This window comes from Muntiacus reevesi, chromosome X (genome assembly GCF_963930625.1).
Source record: "Muntiacus reevesi chromosome X, mMunRee1.1, whole genome shotgun sequence".
In the NCBI taxonomy this organism is placed as follows: Eukaryota; Metazoa; Chordata; class Mammalia; order Artiodactyla; family Cervidae; genus Muntiacus; species Muntiacus reevesi.
In genome coordinates, this window is record NC_089271.1 from 138,991,272 (window position 1) to 139,017,366 (window position 26,095).

At 36.5% G+C, this 26,095-nt stretch overlaps 1 protein-coding gene across 1 annotated transcript in view; it reads right to left on the reverse strand.

The window, feature by feature from the left end:
• Positions 1-26,095, reverse strand: part of ALG13 (ALG13 UDP-N-acetylglucosaminyltransferase subunit) — a 74,918-nt gene that overhangs the window by 31,519 nt on the left and 17,304 nt on the right. The window contains 19 exon segments of the mRNA XM_065915303.1: positions 756-876; positions 1,227-1,383; positions 1,577-1,690; positions 2,255-2,501; positions 3,234-3,361; positions 4,365-4,465; positions 4,771-4,835; positions 6,401-6,509; positions 7,502-7,577; positions 13,039-13,201; positions 13,407-13,488; positions 17,666-17,738; positions 19,324-19,370; positions 20,132-20,182; positions 22,233-22,316; positions 22,848-22,995; positions 22,997-23,067; positions 23,069-23,178; positions 23,181-23,206. Coding sequence (XP_065771375.1) covers positions 756-876; positions 1,227-1,383; positions 1,577-1,690; positions 2,255-2,501; positions 3,234-3,361; positions 4,365-4,465; positions 4,771-4,835; positions 6,401-6,509; positions 7,502-7,577; positions 13,039-13,201; positions 13,407-13,488; positions 17,666-17,738; positions 19,324-19,370; positions 20,132-20,182; positions 22,233-22,316; positions 22,848-22,995; positions 22,997-23,067; positions 23,069-23,178; positions 23,181-23,206 — 1,973 coding nt within the window.

Consider the following 26,095-nt stretch of genomic DNA (forward strand, 5'->3'; position numbering starts at 1 on the left):
AGAGGGTTTCTTTTTCTAAAATTGATTGTGATGATGTATGAAACTTCATGACTATACTGAAAGCCACCGTTTTCACTTTAAACACTGAACTGTACATGTTAGGTGAAGTGTACAAATGTGTCAGTTATATCTAAGTAAAGCTGTTATAAATTTTTAAATCTCTGCCATTTACCAAGTATATGATTTTGGTTATATGCCATTTTCCCTTTGAATCTCAATTTCCTCATATATAAAACAAAGATACACATTCCTCAGAGGGACAAAGTATTATATTAAATTTTAAATATAATTGCTTAGTACAGTATATGGCCATTAGAACTCAATGAATAGTAATGTTTACAGATCAAATAGATTTCTTCAGGAAAAGAAATTATTTCATGGCAGTCTTGTAAAATAACAATCACAGGAAAAGTCTAAAGTAATTATACAAATGGTATGGACAACATCAACAGTTCCTTACTAATAAAGAATAGATATTTCCAATACTGAAATCTCACCAAATCAAAACTCACTGAAGACCTATCAGAGAACTTAACATTTTAACAATGTAGTGGCCTTACAGAAATAGAAGTCTATCTTTCTGAAAAATATCAAAACATCTTCAAAATCTAGCAAGCTCTGATACAAGAACTGATAATTTTCAAAATAAGCTGCCAGAACAGAGTGGGAACTTTTCCAAACCAAAACTTTAGCCCTGTTGTGCTCATACCACAAAAATCATCTTTTTAAAAAATACTGAACTGTAACTGACTCACCACCGTCACTCTGGCCATCACCCTCCTCTGAATTCAAAGGCTGTTTGCCTGAGCTATGTCCTTGCCTTGCAACACAGTATCTCGAAGAAGCAGGAACCATTGTAGAGGGCCCTCCATGATTCTGTACCAAAGAGATACACACAAACACAGTGTCCCTATATAGTCAGAGAAAAAGCTACAAATATTTTAAATGTATTTCAGAATCAAAAATATGTGAGGAAGTAATGATCAAGAAAACAGAAAATTTTATCCCATACTTATATAGGCAAGTCCACCTCTACACCTCTTCTGTAAGAACAGCTTAAAAAAGTCCCCTAATTTTTAAAAGCTCTAAGACAAAAACTCATGTTTTCCAGGAAGGGCTTTACTTGGTAATTTGCAAAATAGCTAAAATTTATCCACATTACCTTTACTTAAAAAAATAAAAGAGAAAAGTAAATAGCTTTGTTAGTAAAATTTTGAACTACTTACAGGTAAAGCTGGATACGCAGTCTCATCCCCTTCTTCAACTTCATAAAAAGTAATGGTTTCTTCCAAGCCCCTGGGCATCTGTCCATTCTCTGAAGCAAAGCTAAATTGGCACTCCTTATTCATACAATGCATCTGGCGGTGACTACGTCTAAAGGAACTTAAGAAGTTTGCAGAATGAGAAGGGGATAAAAAGACTAAATATGATACTAACTTGTTTCTAAATTTATAAATACTAGTTCAAACGCCTCAATGTTGACATTTTAAAAATATTAGTTCATATATTTATTGCATAGCAATGAAGTCAGACTCACTAATTTTCTCTAACCTTCCACACTTAAAAGTTCACTTACCGAGATCTATAGGAGAAGTTATCATAGCTCTGGCAGCACCTTTTACCTGGACCAGGGTAAAAACCAACTTTAGGGCCTGCCATGTTGTGCCTGTTTATAAAGCGAGATGAATCCCTAATAACAACAGGGGGAGAAAAACAAAACTCTTATTTACTAGAGCTTGAGTAGTCAATCTTTGTAGTTAAATAGAATTAGCATATCTTTCTAAATACAATCAAATAGAAAGAGCTTTGCTTTCCTCACTACTGACATTAGGACTATCCATTGTTTTTAATTGAAGTATAGCTGATTTACAATGTTGTATTAATTCCTGCTGTAAGTGATTCAGTTATACATAAACATACATTCTTTTTTCCTATTCTTTTCCATTATGGTTGGCCTATTCATTATTGATAGATTCAGTGCCATATACATGGCACTCAGCTTGATGGCATTCTATCTTCTAGCATCTTTTCAACTGCTCCATATTCTCCTAGACTGTGAGAATACGAGTCTTCCATAAGTTTCACAAGAATTTAAGTATACATCATTGCCATTCTCTATGTACCTTCAGGTAGAGATTATAAGAGAAATTTAAACTATTAAGATATTTCTAAGTTCCAGCATAATTCTGCCCAGGAATTATTTCCAATGTCTAAACAGAGATGTACATTATCTTCAAAGTTAGTTAAGACCTACCTGGGCATCCCATATCCCCGACCTTGTCTCTGAGATGAATGTTGAGGATGAAAATGTTCATTAGACATAACATTGCCAGCTGTCTGTGAGTAGTGCATTGGAGAGTCATGCCCATAATGCATACTGTGCTGAAGCCTGGGTGGGAGAAGGGGTTCTGCCCTGCTGTAAGCCATAGTCATATAAACTTCTTTCCCTCTAACTTTCTTGAACATCTTCTTCCGTTGCTTCATGTCCATCTCTGACATAGCTTTCAAGAAAACAAAGCAGTAAGCAATTAGCTTCATAACCAAAGTAAAAGGTCCAAGGTATCCCACAAATGTCTAGAACACTCAAGATGTTTTTCGAGGAAATCCATATGAATACAAGGGAAGAAATTGCTGTATTTTCAAAGGATGTACTAGGTGTTCCATTTGGAAGGGCAAAATGAACAAGTAACTTCTGTATCAATGGACATCTCAGCACTATCTTTAGTACAGGCAACTTTTGTCATCAAAACAGAGTCAGTCATTCAATCTCCTATATTATTATTATCCAAGAAATTATGCCTATTAATATCTCTGGTTGCTCCATGAGATGCTTTCCTAGTTCTTTGAGAAATCTTTTCCTTTCAAGTTTTAAAGCTTAAAGTCCACCCCAGCTTAAGCTTAAACAAAGTCACCTACACAGTAGTTCTCAGCTAGGGACAATTTTGCCCCTTCCCTCCTTGTGGCACTTTTGGCAATATCTGGAGACATTTTTGGTTGTCATAACCTGGAGAAGAATGCTGCTGGCACCTAGTGAGTAGAGGCCAGGGATGCTGCCAAGCATCCTACAATGCACAGGACAGCTCCCTACAACAAAGTATTATCCATTCCAAAACTTCAATAGTGTCAAAGGAGGAACTCTAAACCAGGATAAGACTTAAGTTACAGCTTTAAAAATAAGTGCAATGTAGATAAGTACAAGAGGAGGAAAATAATAAAACTTTCAGTATACAAACCTATTTCTGGGATGTAACCTCCAGAAATTTTCTGGTAACTTCTTCCTTTCCTACTGGGCATAGCATTCCAGGCAGGAACAGGTGTCACTTGGGTAACTGGTTTTAAGTCAGCTAGTGGAACAACATGCCTTAAAGGTAGAGATAACAACATGAAGCCACTGCAAAACAGTCAATTCTCATTTGATACACATCCCTCCTGCTTCATTTTCAAGTGTTTTCTACTTAAACCTGCAACCCCTAGCCTCCTTCTTTGTACATTAGAAAACAAAGAGTAGTTTGTATAAATTCATAGCTGTTTATAGCACATATCACATTCAGTAGGAAAGATTGTGGTAGACTAGTTTACAAATAATTGTTGCCTCTCCTTGGAGAAGGATTATATTTTCTCACCCCACTGACTTTAAGCTTAATTATGTAACGTGTTTTGGCCAGTAAAATGTGAGCATGTGCTTTAAAAGTCAGCACGTGGTTTGTCATGTTTTCATTTTCCACCTGCCCGTGATCACGGAAGCGTATGTCTGGATAGAGCCGTTGTCAACCTGGGCCCCTTTGTTGACCTACTATGAACATGCTAAATGAGAAAGAAATGAACTCGTAAGTTTGCTGAGAGTCTGGTTGTTAGGGCAGCACAGCCTAGTTTAATGGTTCTCAAAGTGGACCAACAGCATTAGTATCACCTGGAAACTTATTACAAGTTCAAAGTCTTGGACCCCACCACAAACTTACTAAATCAAACTTTGGGGACAGAGCTCATCAATCTGAATTTTAACAAGCTCTCCATGTAATTCTGGGGTATGTTAAAGTTTGAGAATGAATGGACAAGCCTAATTTGATATTGGCAGAGGCTCAGTTAGCAAACTAGCTTTCAAATTAGTGTAAATTTATATCAGAATTTTGTTGTACTTAATATTTCTAATAAGCTATTACCTAGGATTTCAAAATTTATGCATAGATATACTGAAATTTCATACTTCATCACATGCTTTTACAATTCAAGATAAGTCATCTTAGGCCAGTACCAGATATAACTTTGTTCTCTTACTAGCATCCTGGTAATTCTCAATTTAATACTATAAAAAGGCATCAAGAGTCAAAGATTTTAGTTAATTCAACAAATTATTATATTCTTACTTTTCTGCCAGCTCTTCAATGAATACTGTTACTGAACTGTTTTCATTTCCAACTTCCTGAATATGAGCATTATAATATCTTCCACCTGATTCCAAGCGAACCTGAAAGAGGGGAAGAGACAATAAGAACACATCTAGTCTTGAGTCTATCAGCAGATCTGGCTTTTGCTAAGCAAAAATATTTCTCCCCAAATGGAGTTCAGTATCTACTTATTAAAGCAGTTAATACTGCCAGTCCAGTTCAATGGAGGCAGCAGAAGCTGAAAAAGCTTTACACTTTACATATAATCACAAATTTGTAATTAAAACCTAACATAAACATTAATTAGTTTTGTTAATCACATATTAATGACTAAAACCACAATCTCAGAAAAACAAATTACTGATTCTTTAAAGAAGAAACTAACCTGACACTTGTCTCCCAAATAGTACTGTCTCCCAGCATACTCCATATAATCAGATTTTTGAAGTTCTATTAAAAGAAAATGAAGATTCAAGGTCAATTGAACTGGTTCCTTTCCTGTTTTACAACAGTTCATTTTCTCATTTGTTTTTACCACAGTGTTTTTGACAATGCTACCTACCCCTATAATCTAAAATCTGTAGGGAAAATGTCCTGAAGCAGGGTTCCCCAACCTCTGGGATCTAACCCCTGATGATCTGAGGTGGAGCTGACGTAATAATAAAAATAAAGTGCACAATACATGTAATGTGCTTGAACCATCCCAAAACCATTCCCCTCCTGGTCCATGGAAAAATTGTCTTCCACGAAATCAGTCCCTAGTGACAAAAATGTTGGGGACCACTGTCCTGAAAGGTCTTACCATCACTCTTAACAGGTTATTACTATGGTCGATTTAAGGAGATTTGCCAGAACAGTTCTGTGCTATAAGACACAAATAAGTGGAAACTTGGAGGTTGTAATCTCAGATTTAGTCATACACCAATAAGGTTCAATTTGAAAGTAACACTTCAAGTTTTTAAAAAATTAAAAAAAAAAAACACTATGCAGCTTCTTCAAGGCAACACAGTTTTCCCTTGAACAATATGGGTTTGAACTGCAGGGATCCACTCATATATGGATTTTCTTCAATAGTACTACAAGTACCGAGGTTGGTTGAATCTGAGGATGTGGAACTGTGGATACAGAGGAATTGGGAATACTGAGGGCAGACTACAAATTATATCTGGATTTTCAACCACTTGGAGGATCAGTGGCCCTAACCTTCATGTTGTTCAAGGGCCAACTGTATTTTTAGCAATGTATTGTGTTCTACAAGGTATTAGCCTCATTCTAGATTATTAACTATACCTAGGCTCATTCCAAGGTCCAAGGAGTTGAATACGAAACATTAAAGGCTACACTGATGGCAGAACTTTAAGACCTAATTTGATCAACTTAGTTATAAGGAGAGAGAAACAATTACCTATTTCAAGGGTTGGCAAATTTTCTCTGTAAAGAGCCAGATAATAAATATTTTAAAGAATGTAGGCCAAACAGACTCTGTCGCAACTATTTAAATCTGTCATAAAACCTTACAGTCACTGAAAATTGAATATAATTTTCATGTATCACAACATATTGTTCTTTTAATTTTTCGTTGCCACTTAAAAATAGAAAACCATTCTTAGTTCATGGACCATACAAAAACAGGTGGCAGACTGGATTTGACTCACATGTCACAGTTTGCTAACACTTGACCTATTCATCTATCATCCATCTTAACACATTAAACTTAAGTGGAACTTATTTCCACTTACAATTCTGGTACTCTTAAAGTTATCTAAAGACAGAGTCTTTGCAAAGTTGAAGTCCCTGATGAACATCAGACTCTAAACGATCCCTTACCAATTCTATACCTATTTGCTTCCTCCTTTGGACTTAAATTATGTATTGAGTAGGCTAAAAAGTACCATATAAACATGTAAAAGTGTTTTTCATAACCATGGTTTGAAAACATCTCTTATTTAAAAAGAATTTGCAAAATTGTTGTCCTAGATCTGTCAGGATTCAAAAATATCCTGTTATTTCATTACCTTTTCTGCTGTCCAACCAAACATCAAATTCTACATTACGATAGATTTCTGGATCCAGGGCTTTGAGCACCTTATAGGGGAAGAGCATCTTTGATGAATTTTCTGGAGACTAAAACAAAAATAATCATGCTACAACTCACCATCCTTAAGTCTTCCTTCTATGAAGAAGGAAGAAATAAGGTTCTTTTAAAACTATGTACATATAGGCCTTTCCTTCTATATTAAAAGAAATAAAAAACACAATAAGTTTTACTGTGTATTTTAAAAATCAGGAGTCTAAATAAGTAATATGCATAAATCTAAAAGGTTATAGATGGCAGAAGGGAAATATTTCCTAAAGCATCCAGTAACTCAGGACATATATAAACCAATGCAACACAGACCAGAATTAAAGATTCAGTCAGGGCTATTCAACAAGTCTCATCTTGATACACACACAGAGGTGCAAGTGTTTCTGTACCCTAAAGTCACCTGGACAAATCTGAAAACTTTACTTCATTTTGATCAAAATCTGTTACAATTTCTCAAAGAATTAGCTTTTTCTTCTGCTTTCCTAGAATTTCATGGTATTCCATACTGTTTCCAAATAACCAGCACTTGAGGGCATACACAAAGATTGTTCTAGTAATATTTGCCCTATTTAGCTAGTCTCAAACTGAAGGTCTGCTTGATTTTAGACCTATACAGACAGTAAAATTCCTCTTGCTTCTCCAACTAGGAATACTGCCTATTTTCTTTGAGTAAAACAGGAATAAACATTATTCTCTTTAATGACAAAAAGAAACCTTAGCAACAGAAGATTGACTGCAAACTAAATATCCACTAGGTTTCTAATATCACTTTAACTTGAAAACAGCAGCTTCTGAAATTTCTGAAGTGTTCAGAGTAAGCTTTGGAAAAAAATTACAATTTCACAAGAATAAAAATTCAGAGAACATTAAGCACACATTTTACATTTTCAGATCAAGATTTCCACAAAGGAAAACATCAGCTCCTCCCCCACCCTATATAACTAAAATGGACCATTTGACCTTTACTAGTTTAACTTATAATATTGCAAGCCAAAAATATGAAAATTCTTTGTCCTAGAAGATCTCAAACCTTTGTTTCTTCTGTTTCTTGATTGTACCCCTCTGGTATATTTTCAACATTGCAGCAGACACCCCACTCTTCAGTCCTAATTGAAAAGATTTAGAACAAAGAGCTTTATATAAATGCAGTACCTAAGAAGTCTTAAGTCTAATGACTATACCACCACCTAGTGGTAAAGTAGTTCAGTTCTAAAAATGAGGCAAATATTTCTTTCTTCCCAATATTTCATACCAACAATCTCAATATTATGCTTCTTTTTCTTAAAGTACGTACTACATACACCTCCTGTATTTCACCCCTACTGTGGGGACAAAATCTTACATGGTCCCGATGGTCCCCACCTCCTGGTATTGACATGCTTGTATGATTCCCCTCTAAGTCTGCATCTAACCAATAGACAGGATGTATATCATTATATACATGATGTACAGTATTCTTGCCTTGAGAACCCCATGAACAATATGAAAAGGTAAAAAGATAGGACACTGAAAGATGAACTCCCCAGGTTGGCAGGTGCCCAATATGCTCCCGGAGATGAGCGGAGAAATAACTGCACAAAGAATGAAGAGACAGAGCCAAAGCAAAAACACCACCCAGTTGTGGATGTGACTGGTGATGGAAGTAAAGTCCGATGCTGTAAAGACCAATATTGCATAGGAACCTGGAATGTTAGGTCCATGAATCAAGGCAAATTGGAAGTCGTCAAACAGGAGATGGCAAGAGTGAACGTCAACATTTTAGGAATTAGCGAACTAAAATGGACTGGAATGGGTGAATTTAACTCAGGTGACCATTATATCCACTACTTTAAGCAAGAATCCCTTAGAAGAAATGGAGTAGACATCATAGTCAACAAGAGAGTCCAAATTACAGTACTTGGATGCAATCTCAAAACAACAGAATGATCTCTGTTCATTTAAAAGGCAAACCATTCAATATCACAGTAATCCAAGTCTATGCCCCAACCAGTAACACTGAAGAAGCTGAATGGTTCTATAAAGACATTCAAGATCTTCTAGAACTAACACCCAAGAAAGATGTCCTTTTCATTACAGGGGACTGGAATGCAAAAGTAGGAAGTCAAGAAACACCTGGAGTAACAGGCAAATTTGGCCTTGGAGTACGGAATGAAGCAGGGCAAAGGCTAATAGAGTTTTGTCAAGAGAACACACTGGTCATAGCAAACACCCACTTCCAACAACACAAGAGAAGACTCTACACGTGGACATCACCAGATGGTCAACACCAAAATAAGACTGATTATATTCTTTGCAGCCAAAGATGGAGAAGCTCGATATGGTCAGCAAAAACAAAACCAGGCGCTGACTGTGGCTCAGATCATGAACTCCTTATTGCCAAATTCAGACTTTATATTGAAGAAAGTAGGGAAAACCACTAGACCACTCAGGTATGACCTAAATCAAATCACTTAACGATTACACAGTGAAGTGAGAAATAGATTTAAGGGACTAGATCTGATAGACAGACTGCCTAATGAACTATGGACAGAGGTGTGTGACACTGTATAGGAGACAGGGATAAAGATCATCTCCAAGAAAAAGAAATGCAAAAATAGCAAAATGGCTGTCTGAGGAGGCCTTACAAATAGCTGTGAAAAGCAAAGGAGAAAAGGAAAGATAAACCCATTTGAATGTAGAGTTCCAGAGAAGAGCAAGGAGAGATAAGAAAGCCTACCTCAGTGATCAGTGCAAAGAAATAGAGGAAAACAATAGAATGGGGAAGACTAGAGATCTCTTCAAGAAAATTAGAGATACCAAGGGAACATTTCATGCAAAGATGGCCTGTCAATAAAGGACAGGAATGATATGGACCTAACAGAAGCAGAAGATATTAAGTAAGAGGTGGCAAGAGTACACAGAAGAACTGTACAAAAAAGATCTTCACAACCCAGATAATCACGATGGTGTGATCACTCAGCTAGAGCCAGACATCCTGGAATGTGAAGTTAAGTGGGCCTTAGAAAGCAACATTACGAGCAAAGCTAGTGGAAGTGGTGGGATTCCAGTTGAGCTATTTCAAATCCTGAAAGATGATGCTGTGCAAGTGTGGCACTCAATATGCCAGCAAATTTGGGAAACTCAGCAGAGGCCATGGGACGCGAAAAGGTCAGTTTTCATTCCAATGCCAAAGAATGTTCAAACTACCACACAATTGCATTCATCTCACACACTAGTAAAGTAATGCTCAAAATTCTCCAAGCCAGGCTTCAACAATACATGAAACATGAACTTCCAGAGGTTCAACCTGAATTTAGAAAAGGCAGAGGAACCAGAGATCAAATTGCCAACATCTGCTGGATCATAGAAAAAGCAAGAGAATTCCAGGAAAACATCTATTTCTGCCTTATTGATTACGCCAAAGCCTTTGACTGGGGAGATCACAACAAACTAAGAGATGAGAATGCCAGACCACCTTACCTGCCTCCTGAGAAATCTGTATACAGGTCAGGAAGCAAGAGTTAGAACTGGGCATGGAACAACAGACTGGTTCCAAATAGGAAAAGGAGTACATCAAGGCTGTATATTATCACCCTGCTTATTTAACTTATATTCACAGTACATCATGTGAAATGCTGGGCTAGATGAAGCACAAGCTGGAATCAAGATTGCGGGGAGAAATATCAATAACCTCAAATATGCAGATGACACCACCCTTATGGTAGAAAGTGAAGAAGAACTAAAGAGCCTCTTGATGAAAGTGAAAGAGGAGAGGGAAAAAGCTGGCTTAAAATGCAACATTCAGAAAACTAAGATCATAGCATCTGGTCCCACCATTTTGTGGCAAATAGATGGGGAAACAATGGCTGACTATATTTTGGGGGGTTCCAAAATCACTGCAGATGGTGACTCAGTCATGAAATTAAAAGACACTTTATTCCTTGGAAGGAAAGTTATGACCAACCTAAACAGCATATTAAAAAGCAGAGACATTACTTTGCCAACAAAGGTCTGTCTAGTCAAAGCTATGGTTTTTCAGTAGTCATGTATGTCTATGAGAGTTGGACTATAAAGAAAGCTGAGCGGCATAGAATCGATGCTTTTGAACTGTGGTGCTGGAGAAGACTTGAGAGCCCCTTGGACTGCAAGGAGATCCAACCAGTCCATCCTAAAGGAAATCAGTCCTGAATATTCATTGGAAGGACTGATGCTGAAGCTGAAACTCCAATACTTTGGCCACCTGATGTGAAGAGCTGACTCATTTGAAGACCCTGATGCTGGGAAAGGTTGAAGGTGGGAGGAGAAGGGGACAACAGAGGATGAGATGGTTGGATGGCATCACCAACTCCATAGACATGAATTTGGGTAAATTCCGGGAGTTGGTGATGGACAGGGAGGCCTGGTGTGCTGCAGTCCATGGGGTTGCAAAGAGTTAGACACAATTGAGTGACTGAATTGAACTGAACTGATATCATTACACTACATAACAATGGAGTGCCTGTATTGCTGATCTCTCTTTTGCTGACTATAAGGAAACAGCCATGTTCACCAACCCCATGCAGCAAGGAGCCGAGGATTCTCTCTGACTGTCAACAAAAAGCTGAAGTTCTTAGTCCTACAGCTGCATGGAATTGAATACTACCAAGAACCATCTGGATTTTTCCCCAGTCAAAGCTCCAGATGATAACTCAATCTTGATCAAAACCCTCATTACATTCTTGTGACATCCTAAGCAGAAGACCCAGGTAAGCTGTGCCCAGATTCCTAACCCACATAAACTATGAGATAAGAATGTTGTTTTAAGCTGCTAAGTTTGTGGAAATACTGTTATGTAGCAAAAAATAATTAACACATCTTGCTTTCCTACTACTTTAAGTTTCTGTAAGCCTCGGGTTTTTTAGTTGGAGGATAATTGCTTTACAGTGTTGTGGTGGTCTCTGCCATACACCAATGCGCATCAGTCATAATTTTATCCCCTCCCTCTTGAACCTCCTTCCATCCCCCATTCCACCCCTCTAGGTCATCAAAGAGCACCAGGTTGGGCTCCCTGTGTTATATAGCAGCTTCCCGCTAGTTATCTATTTTACGCATTAGTGGTGTATGTATGTCAATGCTACTTTCTCAATTTGTCTATCCTCTACTTCCCCCGCTGTGTCCACCAGTCTGTTCCCTGAGCCTCAAGTTCTTAGGATGAATAATCAGTGAAGCACGAAGCAACTTCTACCCTGATATAAATGGTTGCCACCCCCCACATCTGTAATACAATCATCTCTTGGTATCCATGGGAGATTGGGTCCAGGACCCCAGGCAGGTACCGCATTCAAGATTCTCAAGTCCCTCATCGTCAGCCTTTTATATCCATAGTCTCCACATCTGGATTAAGAGTGCTGACTGTAAGTTAGTTTGTTTAAAAAAAACCTCCTTATCCAAAAAAAGAAAAAACCAAGCATTAAACATTCAAGAAATAGAACTGCAAGACAACAAAAAGGTTACATCTGACTAGCACCAAACCTATCTGAATTCTAGACAGAAGAATCAGGAAGAAATATAAGATGACCGCTACTTCATGATCTCAAAGGTTTTGACTAATAAATCTGTTCAACATAGCTGCTTCCTAAGAGGCCACACAATGTACACTTTTAGTGAGTTCCAAAGGCACACTCAAAAGCGCCTAAAACTCCCCTTTAGCCTGACAGATTCTTTTCTACTAGCTGGATGTATGTGTCAAGTAACCACTATGAACCTCAGTTACCATCTACAAATCAATGGTACTGATTTAGAACTAGTTGTCCCCCCACTGCAAAGTGTGGTCATGGCCTACCTGTATAGAATATTTGGGTATACTTGCTTAAAAAGTAGATTCCTGGCCCTACTCTGACCTTCAATTTTAAAAGGAGGCCCCAAAATTGCCTTTCTAAACAACCACCCTAAGTAATTTATATATAAGTTTGAGAATCATGGGATTAGACAGTTCTAAAGTTTCTTCTAGCAATTAAAAAACTGATTCTGGGGTCAGACTCGAGATGTGTCAGGAGGGGAAAATTCCCCCCCACCCCTCTTGAGTTCTTCTGGCTGGACTAATAATAAAATTGACACAAGACAGATTAACAGGAGAAAAGGAATAAAAATGATTCTGACTTGTATCAAACACCCAAAGCCTGAATGTTTCACAATGCAACATATCTTTTGGTAAAACGTCTCTTCTTCCATTAAAAAAATGTATATCCCTGTACATAAAGAGCATACATATACACATACATGTGTGTGTACATGCAGTTGGCCCCTTCATTTCAGCAGGTTCCACATTCTCGGACTCAAACAACTGCAGATGGAACTGGTTGAATCTGTGGATGCAGAGCCAATGGATATGGAGAGGGCCGACTGCACATACTAAGCCATTTTATATAAGGGGCTTGAGCATTGAGCGTTTTGGTGTTTGCAGGGGTCCTGGCACCAATCCTCTGCAAATGTTGAGAGATGACTGTATAGAAATAGTCTAAATCACAAACCTGCCAGGTCCCTTCCAATTTCAAATGATGCACAGAAACAAGATGATCCTATAGTTGACATCCCCTTTCCCTTTGTTACCTATCTTGAGTTGAATTCTTGTAGTCAATATGGGCATCCTCATTGCCAGTCACAGCATTGTTCCTATTCTTCTTGGAACCACTTCGAAACAACTCAACTGCAGTCTTCAACTCTTCTTCATCCACAACAAACACGTCTTTATAGAGAATTTCATACAATACAGCTAAACGGAAAAAAAAAAAACCAAGACTCCAGTTGTCAAAATAAGAGTTTTTCACAACAATGTGAAAATAGCTATAATCCAGTATACAAATTCAACTGGCACCAACAAAGTTTTAAAAGAGCTATTTATGGTGGGCCCCCCAATTTGAATATTGGCAACGAACCATCTGCAAGCATACCCAAACATTTATAAAGCCTTCACATACCTTGACAAACAGCTGCACTTGACTGAAATTGCTTTGAGTACACTGAATCATAATGACCATTACTTGAATAGCAGAGTAGAATCTGAAAAAAAAAACACACAGAACAAATAAAGTTAATGTTAGACATCTTACAACCCTGAAATATTTGAAGCTGCTAATCAGAAATCAAAAATTAAATGTATTTGCTTTTTAAAAAAGTGACTTTCAGATTCCACATGCGGTATCATACAGTATTTGTCTTTCTCTGTTTGACTCACTTTACTTAGCATATATGTCAATTAAATCTCAATAGAGCTGGGGAAAAAGTGAGTTTTTTTTTTTTTAAAGTGAGTATTATAATCTAAATACAGATAAATGAAAGCTGTATGCCATTAAAAGATTTTCTTGACAGTGACTTTTTTTTTTACTTTTTAATAAGTGAAAAGAATCTGCAAAATATATATATATATATATATATATATATAAATGAATCACCTCACTGCACACCTGAAACTAGCACAATACAGTAAACCAACCGTGTCCATAAAAAAATATTTTCCAAAGTGGTTATGCAATTTATACTCATACTAGCAGTACACTAGAGAGTTTAAGTTACTCCAGATACTTGACACAATTTTCCATCCTTTTATTCTTTTTTTTTTAACTGTTTTGAAGTTGTTTTTGTAATTTTTTGTTCCTTTCTTCTGTTCTCTTCCCTTATGAGCCAATGACTTCCTCTAATCTTAACACTTGGATTCTTTTCTCTATTATATGAGTGTATCTATATTACAGATTTCTGGTTTGCGGTTAGCATTAAATTTATATATGGCAACCTCTCTACATATGTGATAATTTTAAACTGCTGATCTCTTAATTCCAGATGCATCTTATCAACTGCATTTTTATCCTTCTTCCCTCACTACTGTTTTGACATCATATTTTACATCTATTTTGTGTATCCCTCAACTGATTATGGATATAGATATTTCACTACTTTGTCTTTTAAGCTTCTTACCATCCTTGTATGTAGTTGATTTCCAAAAAGATGTGGTTTATACACACACACACAACAGCACATTACTCAGACAAAAAAAAAAAAAAGAATGAAATAATGCCATTTGCAGCAGCATGAATGGACCTAGAGATAATCATGCTAAGGGAGGTTAAGACAGTTACTTTTAAATGTCAAGATTAAAACCACTACTAAGGTAACACTTTGAGCCTCAATAACATTCCTGATAATATACCACCCAAGTCCTGATTTATAAATTTGCAAAAAATGGGAACTTTTACAAATTGAGTAAATATAACAGAAAGCCTAACAAACATAGCTTAACTTCTAAAAATGGAGAAAACAGGACAAATACACCAAAATCCCAAACTTAAGACTATGAGGGAGGAATTTCAATTTATTCAAAATGTTATTCACTGTATTGTATAGCAGTGTATCAATATGCTATATAGGAGCACTACTACTAAAGCGTCTCTTAAATGCAAATACTGCTTGGGGTGGGTGAAACTTCACAACTTAAATTTTGTTGTGTTTTACTTTAGCTTGATATGCCCTCTCAGAACTTTGAAATGGATTATATTGATAGAATTGTGATTTCAAAAAAAAAGACTAGGGAAGAATAATAGACCTGGGGTCAGAGAACTGGTTTATTGGGAGAAATTAGCCAGGGTAGAGTAGGAAAGTAGAAAAAAAGAGTGCTTACAGTAATTTTCTGCTAAGGAAACTTGGTGACATTATCCTCTTATAGATCACAGAGAATTCTCTTTGTTACCTCAGGTTGATGGTGCCAGAGGTGGCTTCAAAATGAAATAGACATGATTACTTGGGATTACATCCCTTATACAAGACAGAGGTTTTTAAACAAAAATTCAAAAAGGTCTTAGATTTACATAAATAGATTTCATCACATGGAGCCAGGGAACATTTTTACTGAAATAATTTGGTTAGTAAGCCTGACCTTTAAATTGTTTGAAAAAATTAGAGATTGAAGGAATCAGCTAACAAATTAACTCTTGCTTCTATGCCTTTCCATATAGTGTTTCCTTTGAATAGACTACCCTTCATACTTGTTAGATTCATTTTTTGATACTCCACTTAAATATCACAACTACCATGAAACTTTATGTACTCCTTCAAGCACAGTGAAGGGCTTTTTCTTTTATGCTCCTTGCATATATTTCTATTATAAAATATATCACTGCACTATATCATTTACATGTCTGTCTTCATAAGAAAAGGGCAAGGATTCTGTTTTATTAATTTTGGTATCCCCAAAGCCCAGTCAATTGCCTGGTACACTATAGGGGCTTAAAGTTTACTGAACAAATTGGCAGTACTACTGGTAAAATAGTATTTTAAATATTATTGATGAAGAAAAATGGGAAGTACTTGACTTTCCAGGTGGTGCAAGTGGTAAAGAATCTGCCTGCCAGTACAGGAGACATAAAAGACACAAGTTCAATCCCGGGTCAGGAAGATCCCCTGGAGAAGAAAACGGCAACCCACTCCGGTATTCTTGCCTAGAGAATCCCATGGACAGAGAAGCCTGGTGGGCTACATTCCATGGGGTCACAAAGAATTGGACACGACTGAAGCGACTTAGCACACATTGGTAAAATAATTAACATGCTCCACTTTATACTTATGATTGAAGTTATCTCTTGCATTCTATTCAGTCTTTTCTATTCTTAATGCCACTTGCCTAGTTCAGGTCTTCTATCTAGATTAATGTAACATTCTAACAGTTTTACCACTGTCTACTCTTTTCTTACTATCAAAATGCTGCCGGAATTTTGCTCTATTGTATGAAACAAGACAAAACTCAAGTACTGTGTAATCTGTATTCACTAATCAAATCATGTGGATAGAAAGGTGTTCTTCAAAACTCTTTGGAAGAAAAGCTGTATGCTGAAAAACAACTTGTTTACCTGTTGAGAGTTCTCAACCAACACAACAACCTCCTACTATTTTTCCAGGCACTTTACTAGACAGTGGTTTAGCACAATGTCCTTATACTTAAGAAACTTTCAGACTAATAAGAAAAACAGACATGAAAACATATATAAGGTGATAAACACTATAATTACTTGGGTGATGCCAGGGGAACAAAAAGGGAGGAAATAACTCCAGGGCAGTTGGTAAGGTTTCAAAGAAACTGACATTTGAGATACATAGGAAATCATGAAAGCTGGACACTCTGGCCTCATGATATACTAAGGCTGAAGGACAATGAAGCTGGAGAGAAGGTTTGGGACCCTGGCAAAAAGTGAAGAGGAACTAAAGAGCCTCTTGATGAAGGCGAAAGAGGAAAGTGAATAAGCTGGCTTAAAACTCAACATTCAAAAAACTAATATCATGGCATCTGGTCCCATCACTTCATGGCAAATAGATGGGGAAACAGTGTAAACAGTGACAGACTTTTTTCTTGGGCTCCAAAATCACTGAAGATGGTGATTGCAGCCATGAAATGAAAAGATGGAAGAAAAGCTATGACAAACCTAGACAGCATATTAAAAAGCAGAGACATTAATTTACTGACAAATGTCTGTAGTCAAAACTATGGTTTTTCCAGTAGTCATGTATGGATGTGAGAGTTGGACCATAAAGAAAGCTGAACACTGAAGAATTGATGCTTTTCAACTGTGGTGTTGGGAGAAGACTCTCGACAGTCCCTTGGACTGCAAGGAGACCATACCAGTCAATCCTAAAGGAAATTAATCATGACTATTCAGTGGAGGGACTGATGCTAAAGCTGAAGCTCTAATATCTGATGAGAAGAGCTGACTCACTGGAAAAGATCCTGATGCTGGGAAAGATTGAAGGCAGGAGAAGGGGAAGACAGAGGAGGAGGCAGTTGGGATGGCATCACTGACTCAATGGATATGAGTTTGAGCAAGCTCCAGGAGATGGTGAAAGACAGGGAAGCCTGGTATGCTGCAGTCCATGGGGTCGCAAAGAGTCTGACACAACTGAGCGACTGACCAACAAGGACACTGAATGTCTTGCTTCAGAGTTTGATCCTATCTTCTAATCAGTGAAGAGTCAATTAGGGTTTTGGGTGGGTTTTTCCTACTACAGAGGAGTGACAGGATCAGAAAGATACCTAACAATACTAAGGCTAACTTGGGAGGAAAAAGCTTGGTTATAAAAAGCTTGGCTTTTAGACTGTGCTTATTTTTCATTAATTAGGTTAAAAAAGGATGATTTGTCGATGGCAAACTGGTCGTATCATTCAATTTTTTATTTTAGTAAACACTTATCTTCTTACCTTGTCTTCATAGCCATTATCTGTGACATAAGTTGGAGGCTTGCCAGGATAGCGATAAAGAATGAAATCCCGACTACATGGGTAGAAAACAAAGATGGATGAGAAGAGACAATTTAGTATACACAAGAAATAGTTACAGGAACAAATAGTTGTGCTTTTAAACTGCCTACTTTGTTCATATAAAATAACTCAAATGTTTAAGAGGTTAAATTTTAATTCAGCAAAGCTAACTAACTGTCCCTAAAGTCCTATGCATTTTTAAAATGTATTTTAATTTGAGGAAAGGAGGAGTAAAGAAGATAAATTGCCCACTGTATGAATATCTGTAAGTTTTGGAGGCTCCCATTTATTTAAAGCAGGTGTTGGCAAATTTTTCTTGGTAAATGACCAGATAACAAACATATGGCTTTTGCAGGCTATATGATTTACTCAACATTGACTTCCTAGCCTAAAAGCAGCCATAGACAATGTATAAACAAATGTACATGATTATGTTCCAATAATGCTTTATTTATGGATATTGAAATTTGAATTTTATGTAATTTTCATATGCCATGAAATGCTATTCTTCTTTTGATTTTTTTTCTAAACCATTTAAAAAATTTTAAAAAGCATTCTTAGCTAGAGCCATACAAAAACAAAAAGCAGGCCAATTTAAAAACTGGTCCCCTATTTAAAAGCATCATCTGATTAGCTACCTGCTTGATACCTCTTCTGTATTACTTCTTGCTGGATTTAGTGAAGGATAACCAGACTGCAAAACACTAACCTTGAACAAGTTCCCATACAAGAGAGTTCTGACTCTCTCAAGGTATGTTCCATCTCACATCCTAAGAATGAAGAAGTCATCCACAGATCCAACTCCTTAAATGAACAAGATTCCCTACAACCCACATTTTATAGCTATTTTCAAAAGCTTATGCTTTCAGAAATGCCACTTTGCAGTTTTGAAGACCTAAACAGAACTTTCAAAGCAATAGAGCAGTGTCCTTCAAATTTTTACACCATTACTGCCTCTCTAAAGAACAAAGAAATACTTTTCTTAATTTCCCTATAAAAATTTAATACAACAAATATACTATATATCTAGTTATATATATATACACATATATATCTACTCAAATCATATGTTTATGAACTGTGATCCTTTGAAGGATCATGCTGCTGCTGCTAAGTCACTTCAGTTGTGTCCAACTCTGTGCGACACAACTCTGCAGCCCACAAGGCTCCACCGTCCCTGGGATTCTCCAGGCAAGAACACTGGAGTGGGTTGCCATTTCTTTCTCCAATGCATGAAAGTGAAAAGTGAAAGTGAAGTTATAAACCAATTGATATGTAATTTTTTGGCCTCAGGAAACAATTTCTACCCTGTTGGAAGTGATATTGCCCCATAGAGCATGCATGCACAAGAGGCACAAAGTTAAATATACAAAAATTCTAGAGTATTCTGATTTTCTAAAAGAATAATACGGGCAATTCTTAAAATCCTTTATCATCCCATTCGAATGGACACAAATTATGTCATTGACTTTGCTTAAGACTGCTTCATTTTACATATCAATATATCAAACCTCAAATATTCTCAATCATTGAGGGACTCACTTAGAAATCTTAACACACATACACACTCACTCTCTCAACAAACAGATTCAACTTACTTATAAATTAGAGAAAGAGCTCTTATTTCCAGCTGGCCAGCACTTTCCTAAATATAAAGAGTACATAAAGTTTTTAAAAACATTCTGTACCTAGAAGGTAGAAGTTTTTGCAAGTTCAACAATTTTTTTAGGCGTTTAACACTGTTTTAGATGAAGAATTTGTACAACACACTATAACTTGCTTTGAGCTTGGGATACTGTGATAGTTACTTATTAACATAAACTTATTCTGAAAAAAAACGACTTAAAGATCTTAGTTTGCTATTAAATAAGGACAGTAATAGGGGAGATTTAAAAGGCACAATAAAAATGCAATTAATGTAAGAATAGAAGCTAACAAGGTATTTGGTAAATGTGTTAAGTCTAGAACTATGCAATTTAATCACATAAAATTATTTTTTAATTAAATATGTTTATGAATCTTAGTCCCACATAAAAGAAAGATAGCTACAAATCAGAGAAATTATTTAATAAAAACAATGACCTCCTAGTAACATTCATTACCACCCCCCTCCCACATTAAAGTGAAAAGGTTTAGGTCAGTCCTGTGTCCGAGTAGTGTATATTTTCGCTAGTCTATGGATGATAAAATTGTTAGCACACAATTTTCAATATTCAACACAAAACAACAGGTCAATCGCCAGCCTCTAAAGTTTTGCAAGAAGTATCTGACTCAACACAGCTGGCTACTTAAGAAAATAGATTGGGTCTAGTTCAAGTGGGTCTAGTTCAAGTGACACAGCTGAATGATATTTAGGCTACTATTCCAAATACTCTGAAAAGATTAAACCCCCATATTTGATCTTACCTTGGGATCTCCCAACCGTTCCAGGTATTTCTCAAAAGATCCCTCCACATACTTCAAAAATAAAACAAACTTGACTTAACCAAATACATAGCATTACTGAAACCTGAGTATATTCTGCAATATAATCCTCCAGTGAGTTTTTGTTCAGCTGAACAATTATGATATTAAATGACTACTTTGCACAGCACCTCAAGAAGATTTGCACATACACAAAAGTTGAATGGAGAAAAGCTGGACTATTATTAAAAGTATCTTAGAAAATGTCCTGGCTTATCCACATATCAGTGCATTTCATCAAATGGTATGCCTTTGAGTTTCTTTTGAAATGCCAACTTAAATAACAATTTGCATAAATCAAGGAAGCATAATAACTATAAGTATTTAAAATTTGACAGCAGACATTCATTTACAAACTTAAAATGAGGAACTTTAAAGGGAATTTCATTAGTTTCAAACAGAGCAAAAGCGAACTTTTAGATGATGGAAATATTTTTATATCTTGACTGCACTGGCAGCTGTATGACTGTATATTATTGCCAAAACTTAAACACTAAAACATAAAAAGATGAATTTTATCAGATGTAAAATATACCTCAATAAAAATTAATCTCAGGGAACATAAGATAATATACATCTAGTTCCAATCATGTGTATCACTAGACTTAAAAAATCATTTCAATTTTTCTCAACCACCTTTTTAAAGTTTTGAGGTATAACTGACATACAATAAACCATACATATTTAAATGACACAATTAAGTTGACATACGTATGCACCCATGAAACCATCATGACAGTAGTGATAGTGAGTATGTCCATCATCCCCATGAGTTTCCTTGTGCACCTCTATAACTTCACTGATCCCCAAGCAACCAATGATCGATCTGCTGTTTTTCTATAGACTGGTTTGTAGTTTGTATTTTCTAGAGTTTTATATAAAGGAAATCATACAGCACGTACTTTTTGGAAGGTCTGGCTTCTTTTGCTCTGCATAATTAATCTGAGATTCATCCAAATGGTTTTAAAATTTTACCCACATCTTTGTTACTCAAAACGTGGTCCATGAACAACAGAAGCATCATTCAGGAATTTGTTAACTGCAGAAATCTTGGGCCCCAGGTCAGATTTACTGAATCAGAATTTGTTTTTTAACAAGATTCCCAGGTGATTGGTATGCGCAAAAATACTTGAGATGCACTGCTTTACACCATGGTCTTGCATTTGAAGTAATTTCACAAATAACCCTTTCCCCAGGTGTGGTGAAGACTAATTAACTTCAAAGTAAAACGCTTCAAAATCAAGAAGGCTTCATATAGTTTTACAACTCACTGAAACCTATTGAGAAAATTAAGAGTAAACCTCGAACAGCAGGCAAATATCCATAGTATAATCAGGAGTACAAAGAGCACTGGAATGGCTAGGAGTGTATTAAAAAAAAACAACAAAAGTAACAGTCACAAGAAAAGGCACACTTCAAATCAGACCTTTATAAAACCTCATTTTGTTAACAAGACTTCAACTTATACTCCAACTTATACTTCAACCTATACAAAGATGTGTTCTAGAAGTTGTTTTAAAGTCAATCAATTAGTGGAAGAACTCCAATTACCCGTTTGTCACATGAAAAGACATGTTTAGGACTAATTTGTTTCCTTATAGATAAGTTTTACATGATTCATCAAGTTGACTGATGATTATCGAGCACAGAATTAAGAACAGAAAAGGTTCTCATTTGTACAAATTTTAAAATGCATATTTAAAAATATTAACATAACCAAACCTTTTGTGAACTATGATTACTTGTTTAAGAAAACTGTGATAATGGATAACATGGTCAAAATGTAACTGTTGGGGTATGAGGGGGATAAATGGTGGGAAGGATAAAGATTAGCTTTCATAATTTTTAGAGTACAAAACAATCTAGTTCTGGGAGGAGATCCAGAAGTATGCTACCCAGGGGAAAAGAAGCCAACTGAAAATTAAATATTTGCTACTGAGAAGAGACCGCAGGATACAATATTCATACATAGGTGCTCAAAATCCATTTCCTATCTGCTGAATATTCTACAAACAACTCTTCCTTGGTTATATATTCTACTTACAGATTCAAAAGTTTGTTGATTTTCTCTCATATATGAGACACAAGCCTTCCTGATTTCCAAGTGATGGACCTGGCTGCAAAACAACTAAAAAGAAGAGAAAGACCAGCTCACTGTCATCAGTCATTTGAAATAGAAGCTTCTAACTTAAGACTATGAACTAGACACTCAAGCCTCCCCCTCCATTCAGAACATATGTAGAAAATTCGGAAATTAAGTCCTGATCTTACTAAAATCTGTTTTTGTCATCTTTAGTGATACTGAGGAGGTATGATTCTGTCATGTTCCCCCCTTCTACTACTTATGGGCACCATCTATAAATTTTTCCTTAGGTATAAAATTTAGAGGAAGACAGAGTTGCTTATAAAGGAACAAAATACATTTCAAAGATTTTTTTAACCCCATTATGTTATCTCTTACATTCCAAAGTGGCATTTAGAAAAGACAACAAAGGCACACACCAAGCTAGTAAGTACCAGAGAGAACGTAATGTTTTAAATACGAAAAAGAGAAGGGAATTTTGTTTTGGTGGGTTATAGTTCTTTCAGCTACAGTGCTGTGCCAAGTCCCAAACTCTGAAAACTTAGCATGGGAAAGGTGCATTTGTTTTCCTTTTACCTGCTCCGAAATAGCACGAAAGAGGCAAGAGGCATCCTTGGCAGTCAGCTTTCGAAACAGCCCTAAGCTGCCTAAATATTCATCCATTGATGCCTCATTCAGAGACTTCTGGCCGCAGTACTTTTTCCATCCTTTATGCATTGTGTACAGGGGATAGAGGTGGGCAGGGGGAGAAGGGAACACACGTGTGGCAAGAAGGAAAAAGCAGAGCACAGGAAGGAATAGGTAGCAGTGACAAGGGCTTGCTTATCCAGGTATCCGGAAAGGCATGAGAAGGCAGTTGGAGTCAGCGCTGCAGAATCTTGGCACTTCTCACGAGCAGAAGCAAAGGGCTGGCTTGCCCAGGATAAGTCAGGACCCTGTGAAAAGAAGAGGAAGAGCCGATGCTCCTACAAACAAAGAACTTGATTTGAGAAGGAAACATGAGAGGGAGCAGGAACTTGCAGAGCTATCCAGTTGGGGAAGGGTGGGATTAACCCAACCAGCCGAAGGTTGAGAGAAGTATGCACAAGCAGCTGAGCTTTCTGACCAAAAGGAACCTGAGTTTGCAGCTTAACTCAAGGCAACTGCTGCACGAGGTTGCAAAGGAACTGCAATAAGGCTCAGGTGTGTATGATGCAGCCCAGCCCACATGACACTGCTTTAAGACCTCTGCCAGAATTTTCAGTCTCTGCCCAAGTTCGCTGCTCCCTTCATAGTTTCATGGAGATGAGAAGGGAAAAAAAATCTGAACACAATTAACTAAGTAAGCTTTTGTACTATCTTAAAAAACAAAGAAAATGGGGGTGGGGTAGGGGACTCCCTTAATCTAAAGTGGTAGAGGTCACAATTCAAGTAAAGTGCCAAAGCAGTTATCTGGCTATTCCAGCTATGAGATTTAAATAATCTCATTTAATTCTCCTAGATAATAACCCTCTGCTAGGATCATAGAATGGGCTTCCCTGTTGGCTCAGCTGGTAAAGAATCTGCCTGCAATGCAGGAGACCTGGGTTCAATCCCTGGGTTGGGAAGATCCCCTGGAAAAGGGAAAGGCTACCCACTCCAGTATTCTGGCCTGGAGAATTCCATGGACTGTATAGTCCATGGAGTTGCAAAGAGTCAGACACGACCGAGTGACTGTCACTTTCAGGATGACAGAAATTAAACCCATTAGTTATACTAGGAAACATTGACACGTTCTTGACTAATGTCTCCAAACTATCGTATAACATTAACAGAGAAATTGCAAAAAAGGGCGTTTCTCTGAAAATGCAAACAATTAAAATGTAAAATTTAGTGTAATGAAAAATATCTTACCCACAAACTTTCTAATGGGCTACATTTAAAATGCTGTGGCACAGCACTAGAGGCATGATTCAATGTTTACGGCACTTTTCTGGAAAGACTGCTCTGAATTCTGAGAAAACCAAAGTAAATATGACCGTTCTCTGTAAGCCTCAAAAACAACTGGTCACTCGCATTACCTGATTCCACTGTCAAGTATTAATTAAATGCCAAAATCCAATTTCGTCCTTACTTTTTCTAAGTGTTTTTAAAAAATAAATAGATCTAAAGCTGGTTTTGGAGAAGCTGTAAAATTAAGCTGCTTTCAAAATTGTTTTTCTGTTATCTGTGGCTCCAGTAGTAATGAAAACTGCCCCCTATAGGAAAAGCATCAGTAATCAATTTTACAGTTTAGGAATAAAATAAAAGCATGGTAGAAAAAATAAAATCTTTACCTTCTTTAACATGCCAATTTGAAATTACCTTGACTAATTTCTTTTTTAAAGAAATCAAAACACTGGTGCAAACATGGTTTGGGAAGAGGAATCACCATCTTTCTTTAAGACCCCAAATTCACTGAGAAAAACTGAGTTACAGTGAAAAAGTTATTTCATTTTTGGCATTTCTTACTTGTAGAGAAAATAGACATTCTTCATATGGTAAATATGAAGTCCTTTAAATTAAAAATATTAACCCATACATTTCATTTTGAGCAAGGGGACAGAAAAAGGGAAAAAGGGAGAGAGAATCAGAAAAGAGGAGAAAGAGTGGGAACAGAAGAAATATTAGAGGCAGGAAGACAAAGATAGATAAAGTAAATGTAAACACACAGAGAAAACACACAGAAAGAGAGCCATACAAATATGATTTTTGACGAAGTTGCAAGAGCAGCTCAATACAGAAAAAAATCACGTTTTTATCAAACAGTGCTGGAAGAAACACTTGACAGCCATATGCAAAAGAAAAAAAAAATGATCCTCAACCTATATCTCATATCTTCTACGATAACTCAAAATGGATCAAAGATCGAAATATAGAACAAAACGTCAAAACTTTTAGAAGCAAGCATAGGAGAAAATCGTCAAGACCTTGAGTTAGTAAAAGAGAACTTAGGTATAATATAATAAAAGAAAAACTGATTAATTGGACTTTACCAAAATTAAGAACTTTTGCTCTGCAAATGACACTGTTAGGAAAGTGAAAACACTAGTCACAGACTGGAAGAATATATCTGTATATCACCTGACAAAAAAGCTTTGTACCAAAAATATATAAAAGAACTCAAAAGTCAACAATAAGAAAACAACTAAACAATTTTAAAATAGGCAAAAATTTGACTACATATATCACCAAAGATACAGGAATGGCTAATTATAGCACATAAGAAGATGTTTAACATCATTAGTCATTAGGAAAATGCAAATTAAAACCACAATAAGACATCACTACACACCTACTAGGGTGGCTATGATAAATAATACAGACAGTAACAAGTGGTAGCATGGTTGCGGAGAAACTGGATCCTAAGCAAAAGAAGTCAGATGCAAAAGGGGCATGATTCCAAAAGATATGATTCCATCCATATGAAATATACCACGTCTAAAGAGAAAGAAAGCAGGTTAGTGGTTGCCTGCAGTTAGGATGGGAATAAGTATTAAATGCAAACAGGCACAAAGGATCTTTTTGATGGATAAAAATGTTATAAAACTATTTTGTGGTGATGTCTGCACAACTCTGTGTATTCACTAAAAATTACTAAATTGTATACTTAAAACTCTGGTGATTTTTAAATAGCTTTATAACATAGTTCACATACTATACAATTTAATCACAAGGTACATTTCAATGATTTCTTGGTATATTTACAGCTATACATCCATCACCACAATCAATTTTAGAACATTACCCCCAAAATGAAACCCCACATCTCAAAACCATCAGCCTCCAATTCTCCTATCCCCACCAACTCAGGGAACCACTGATTT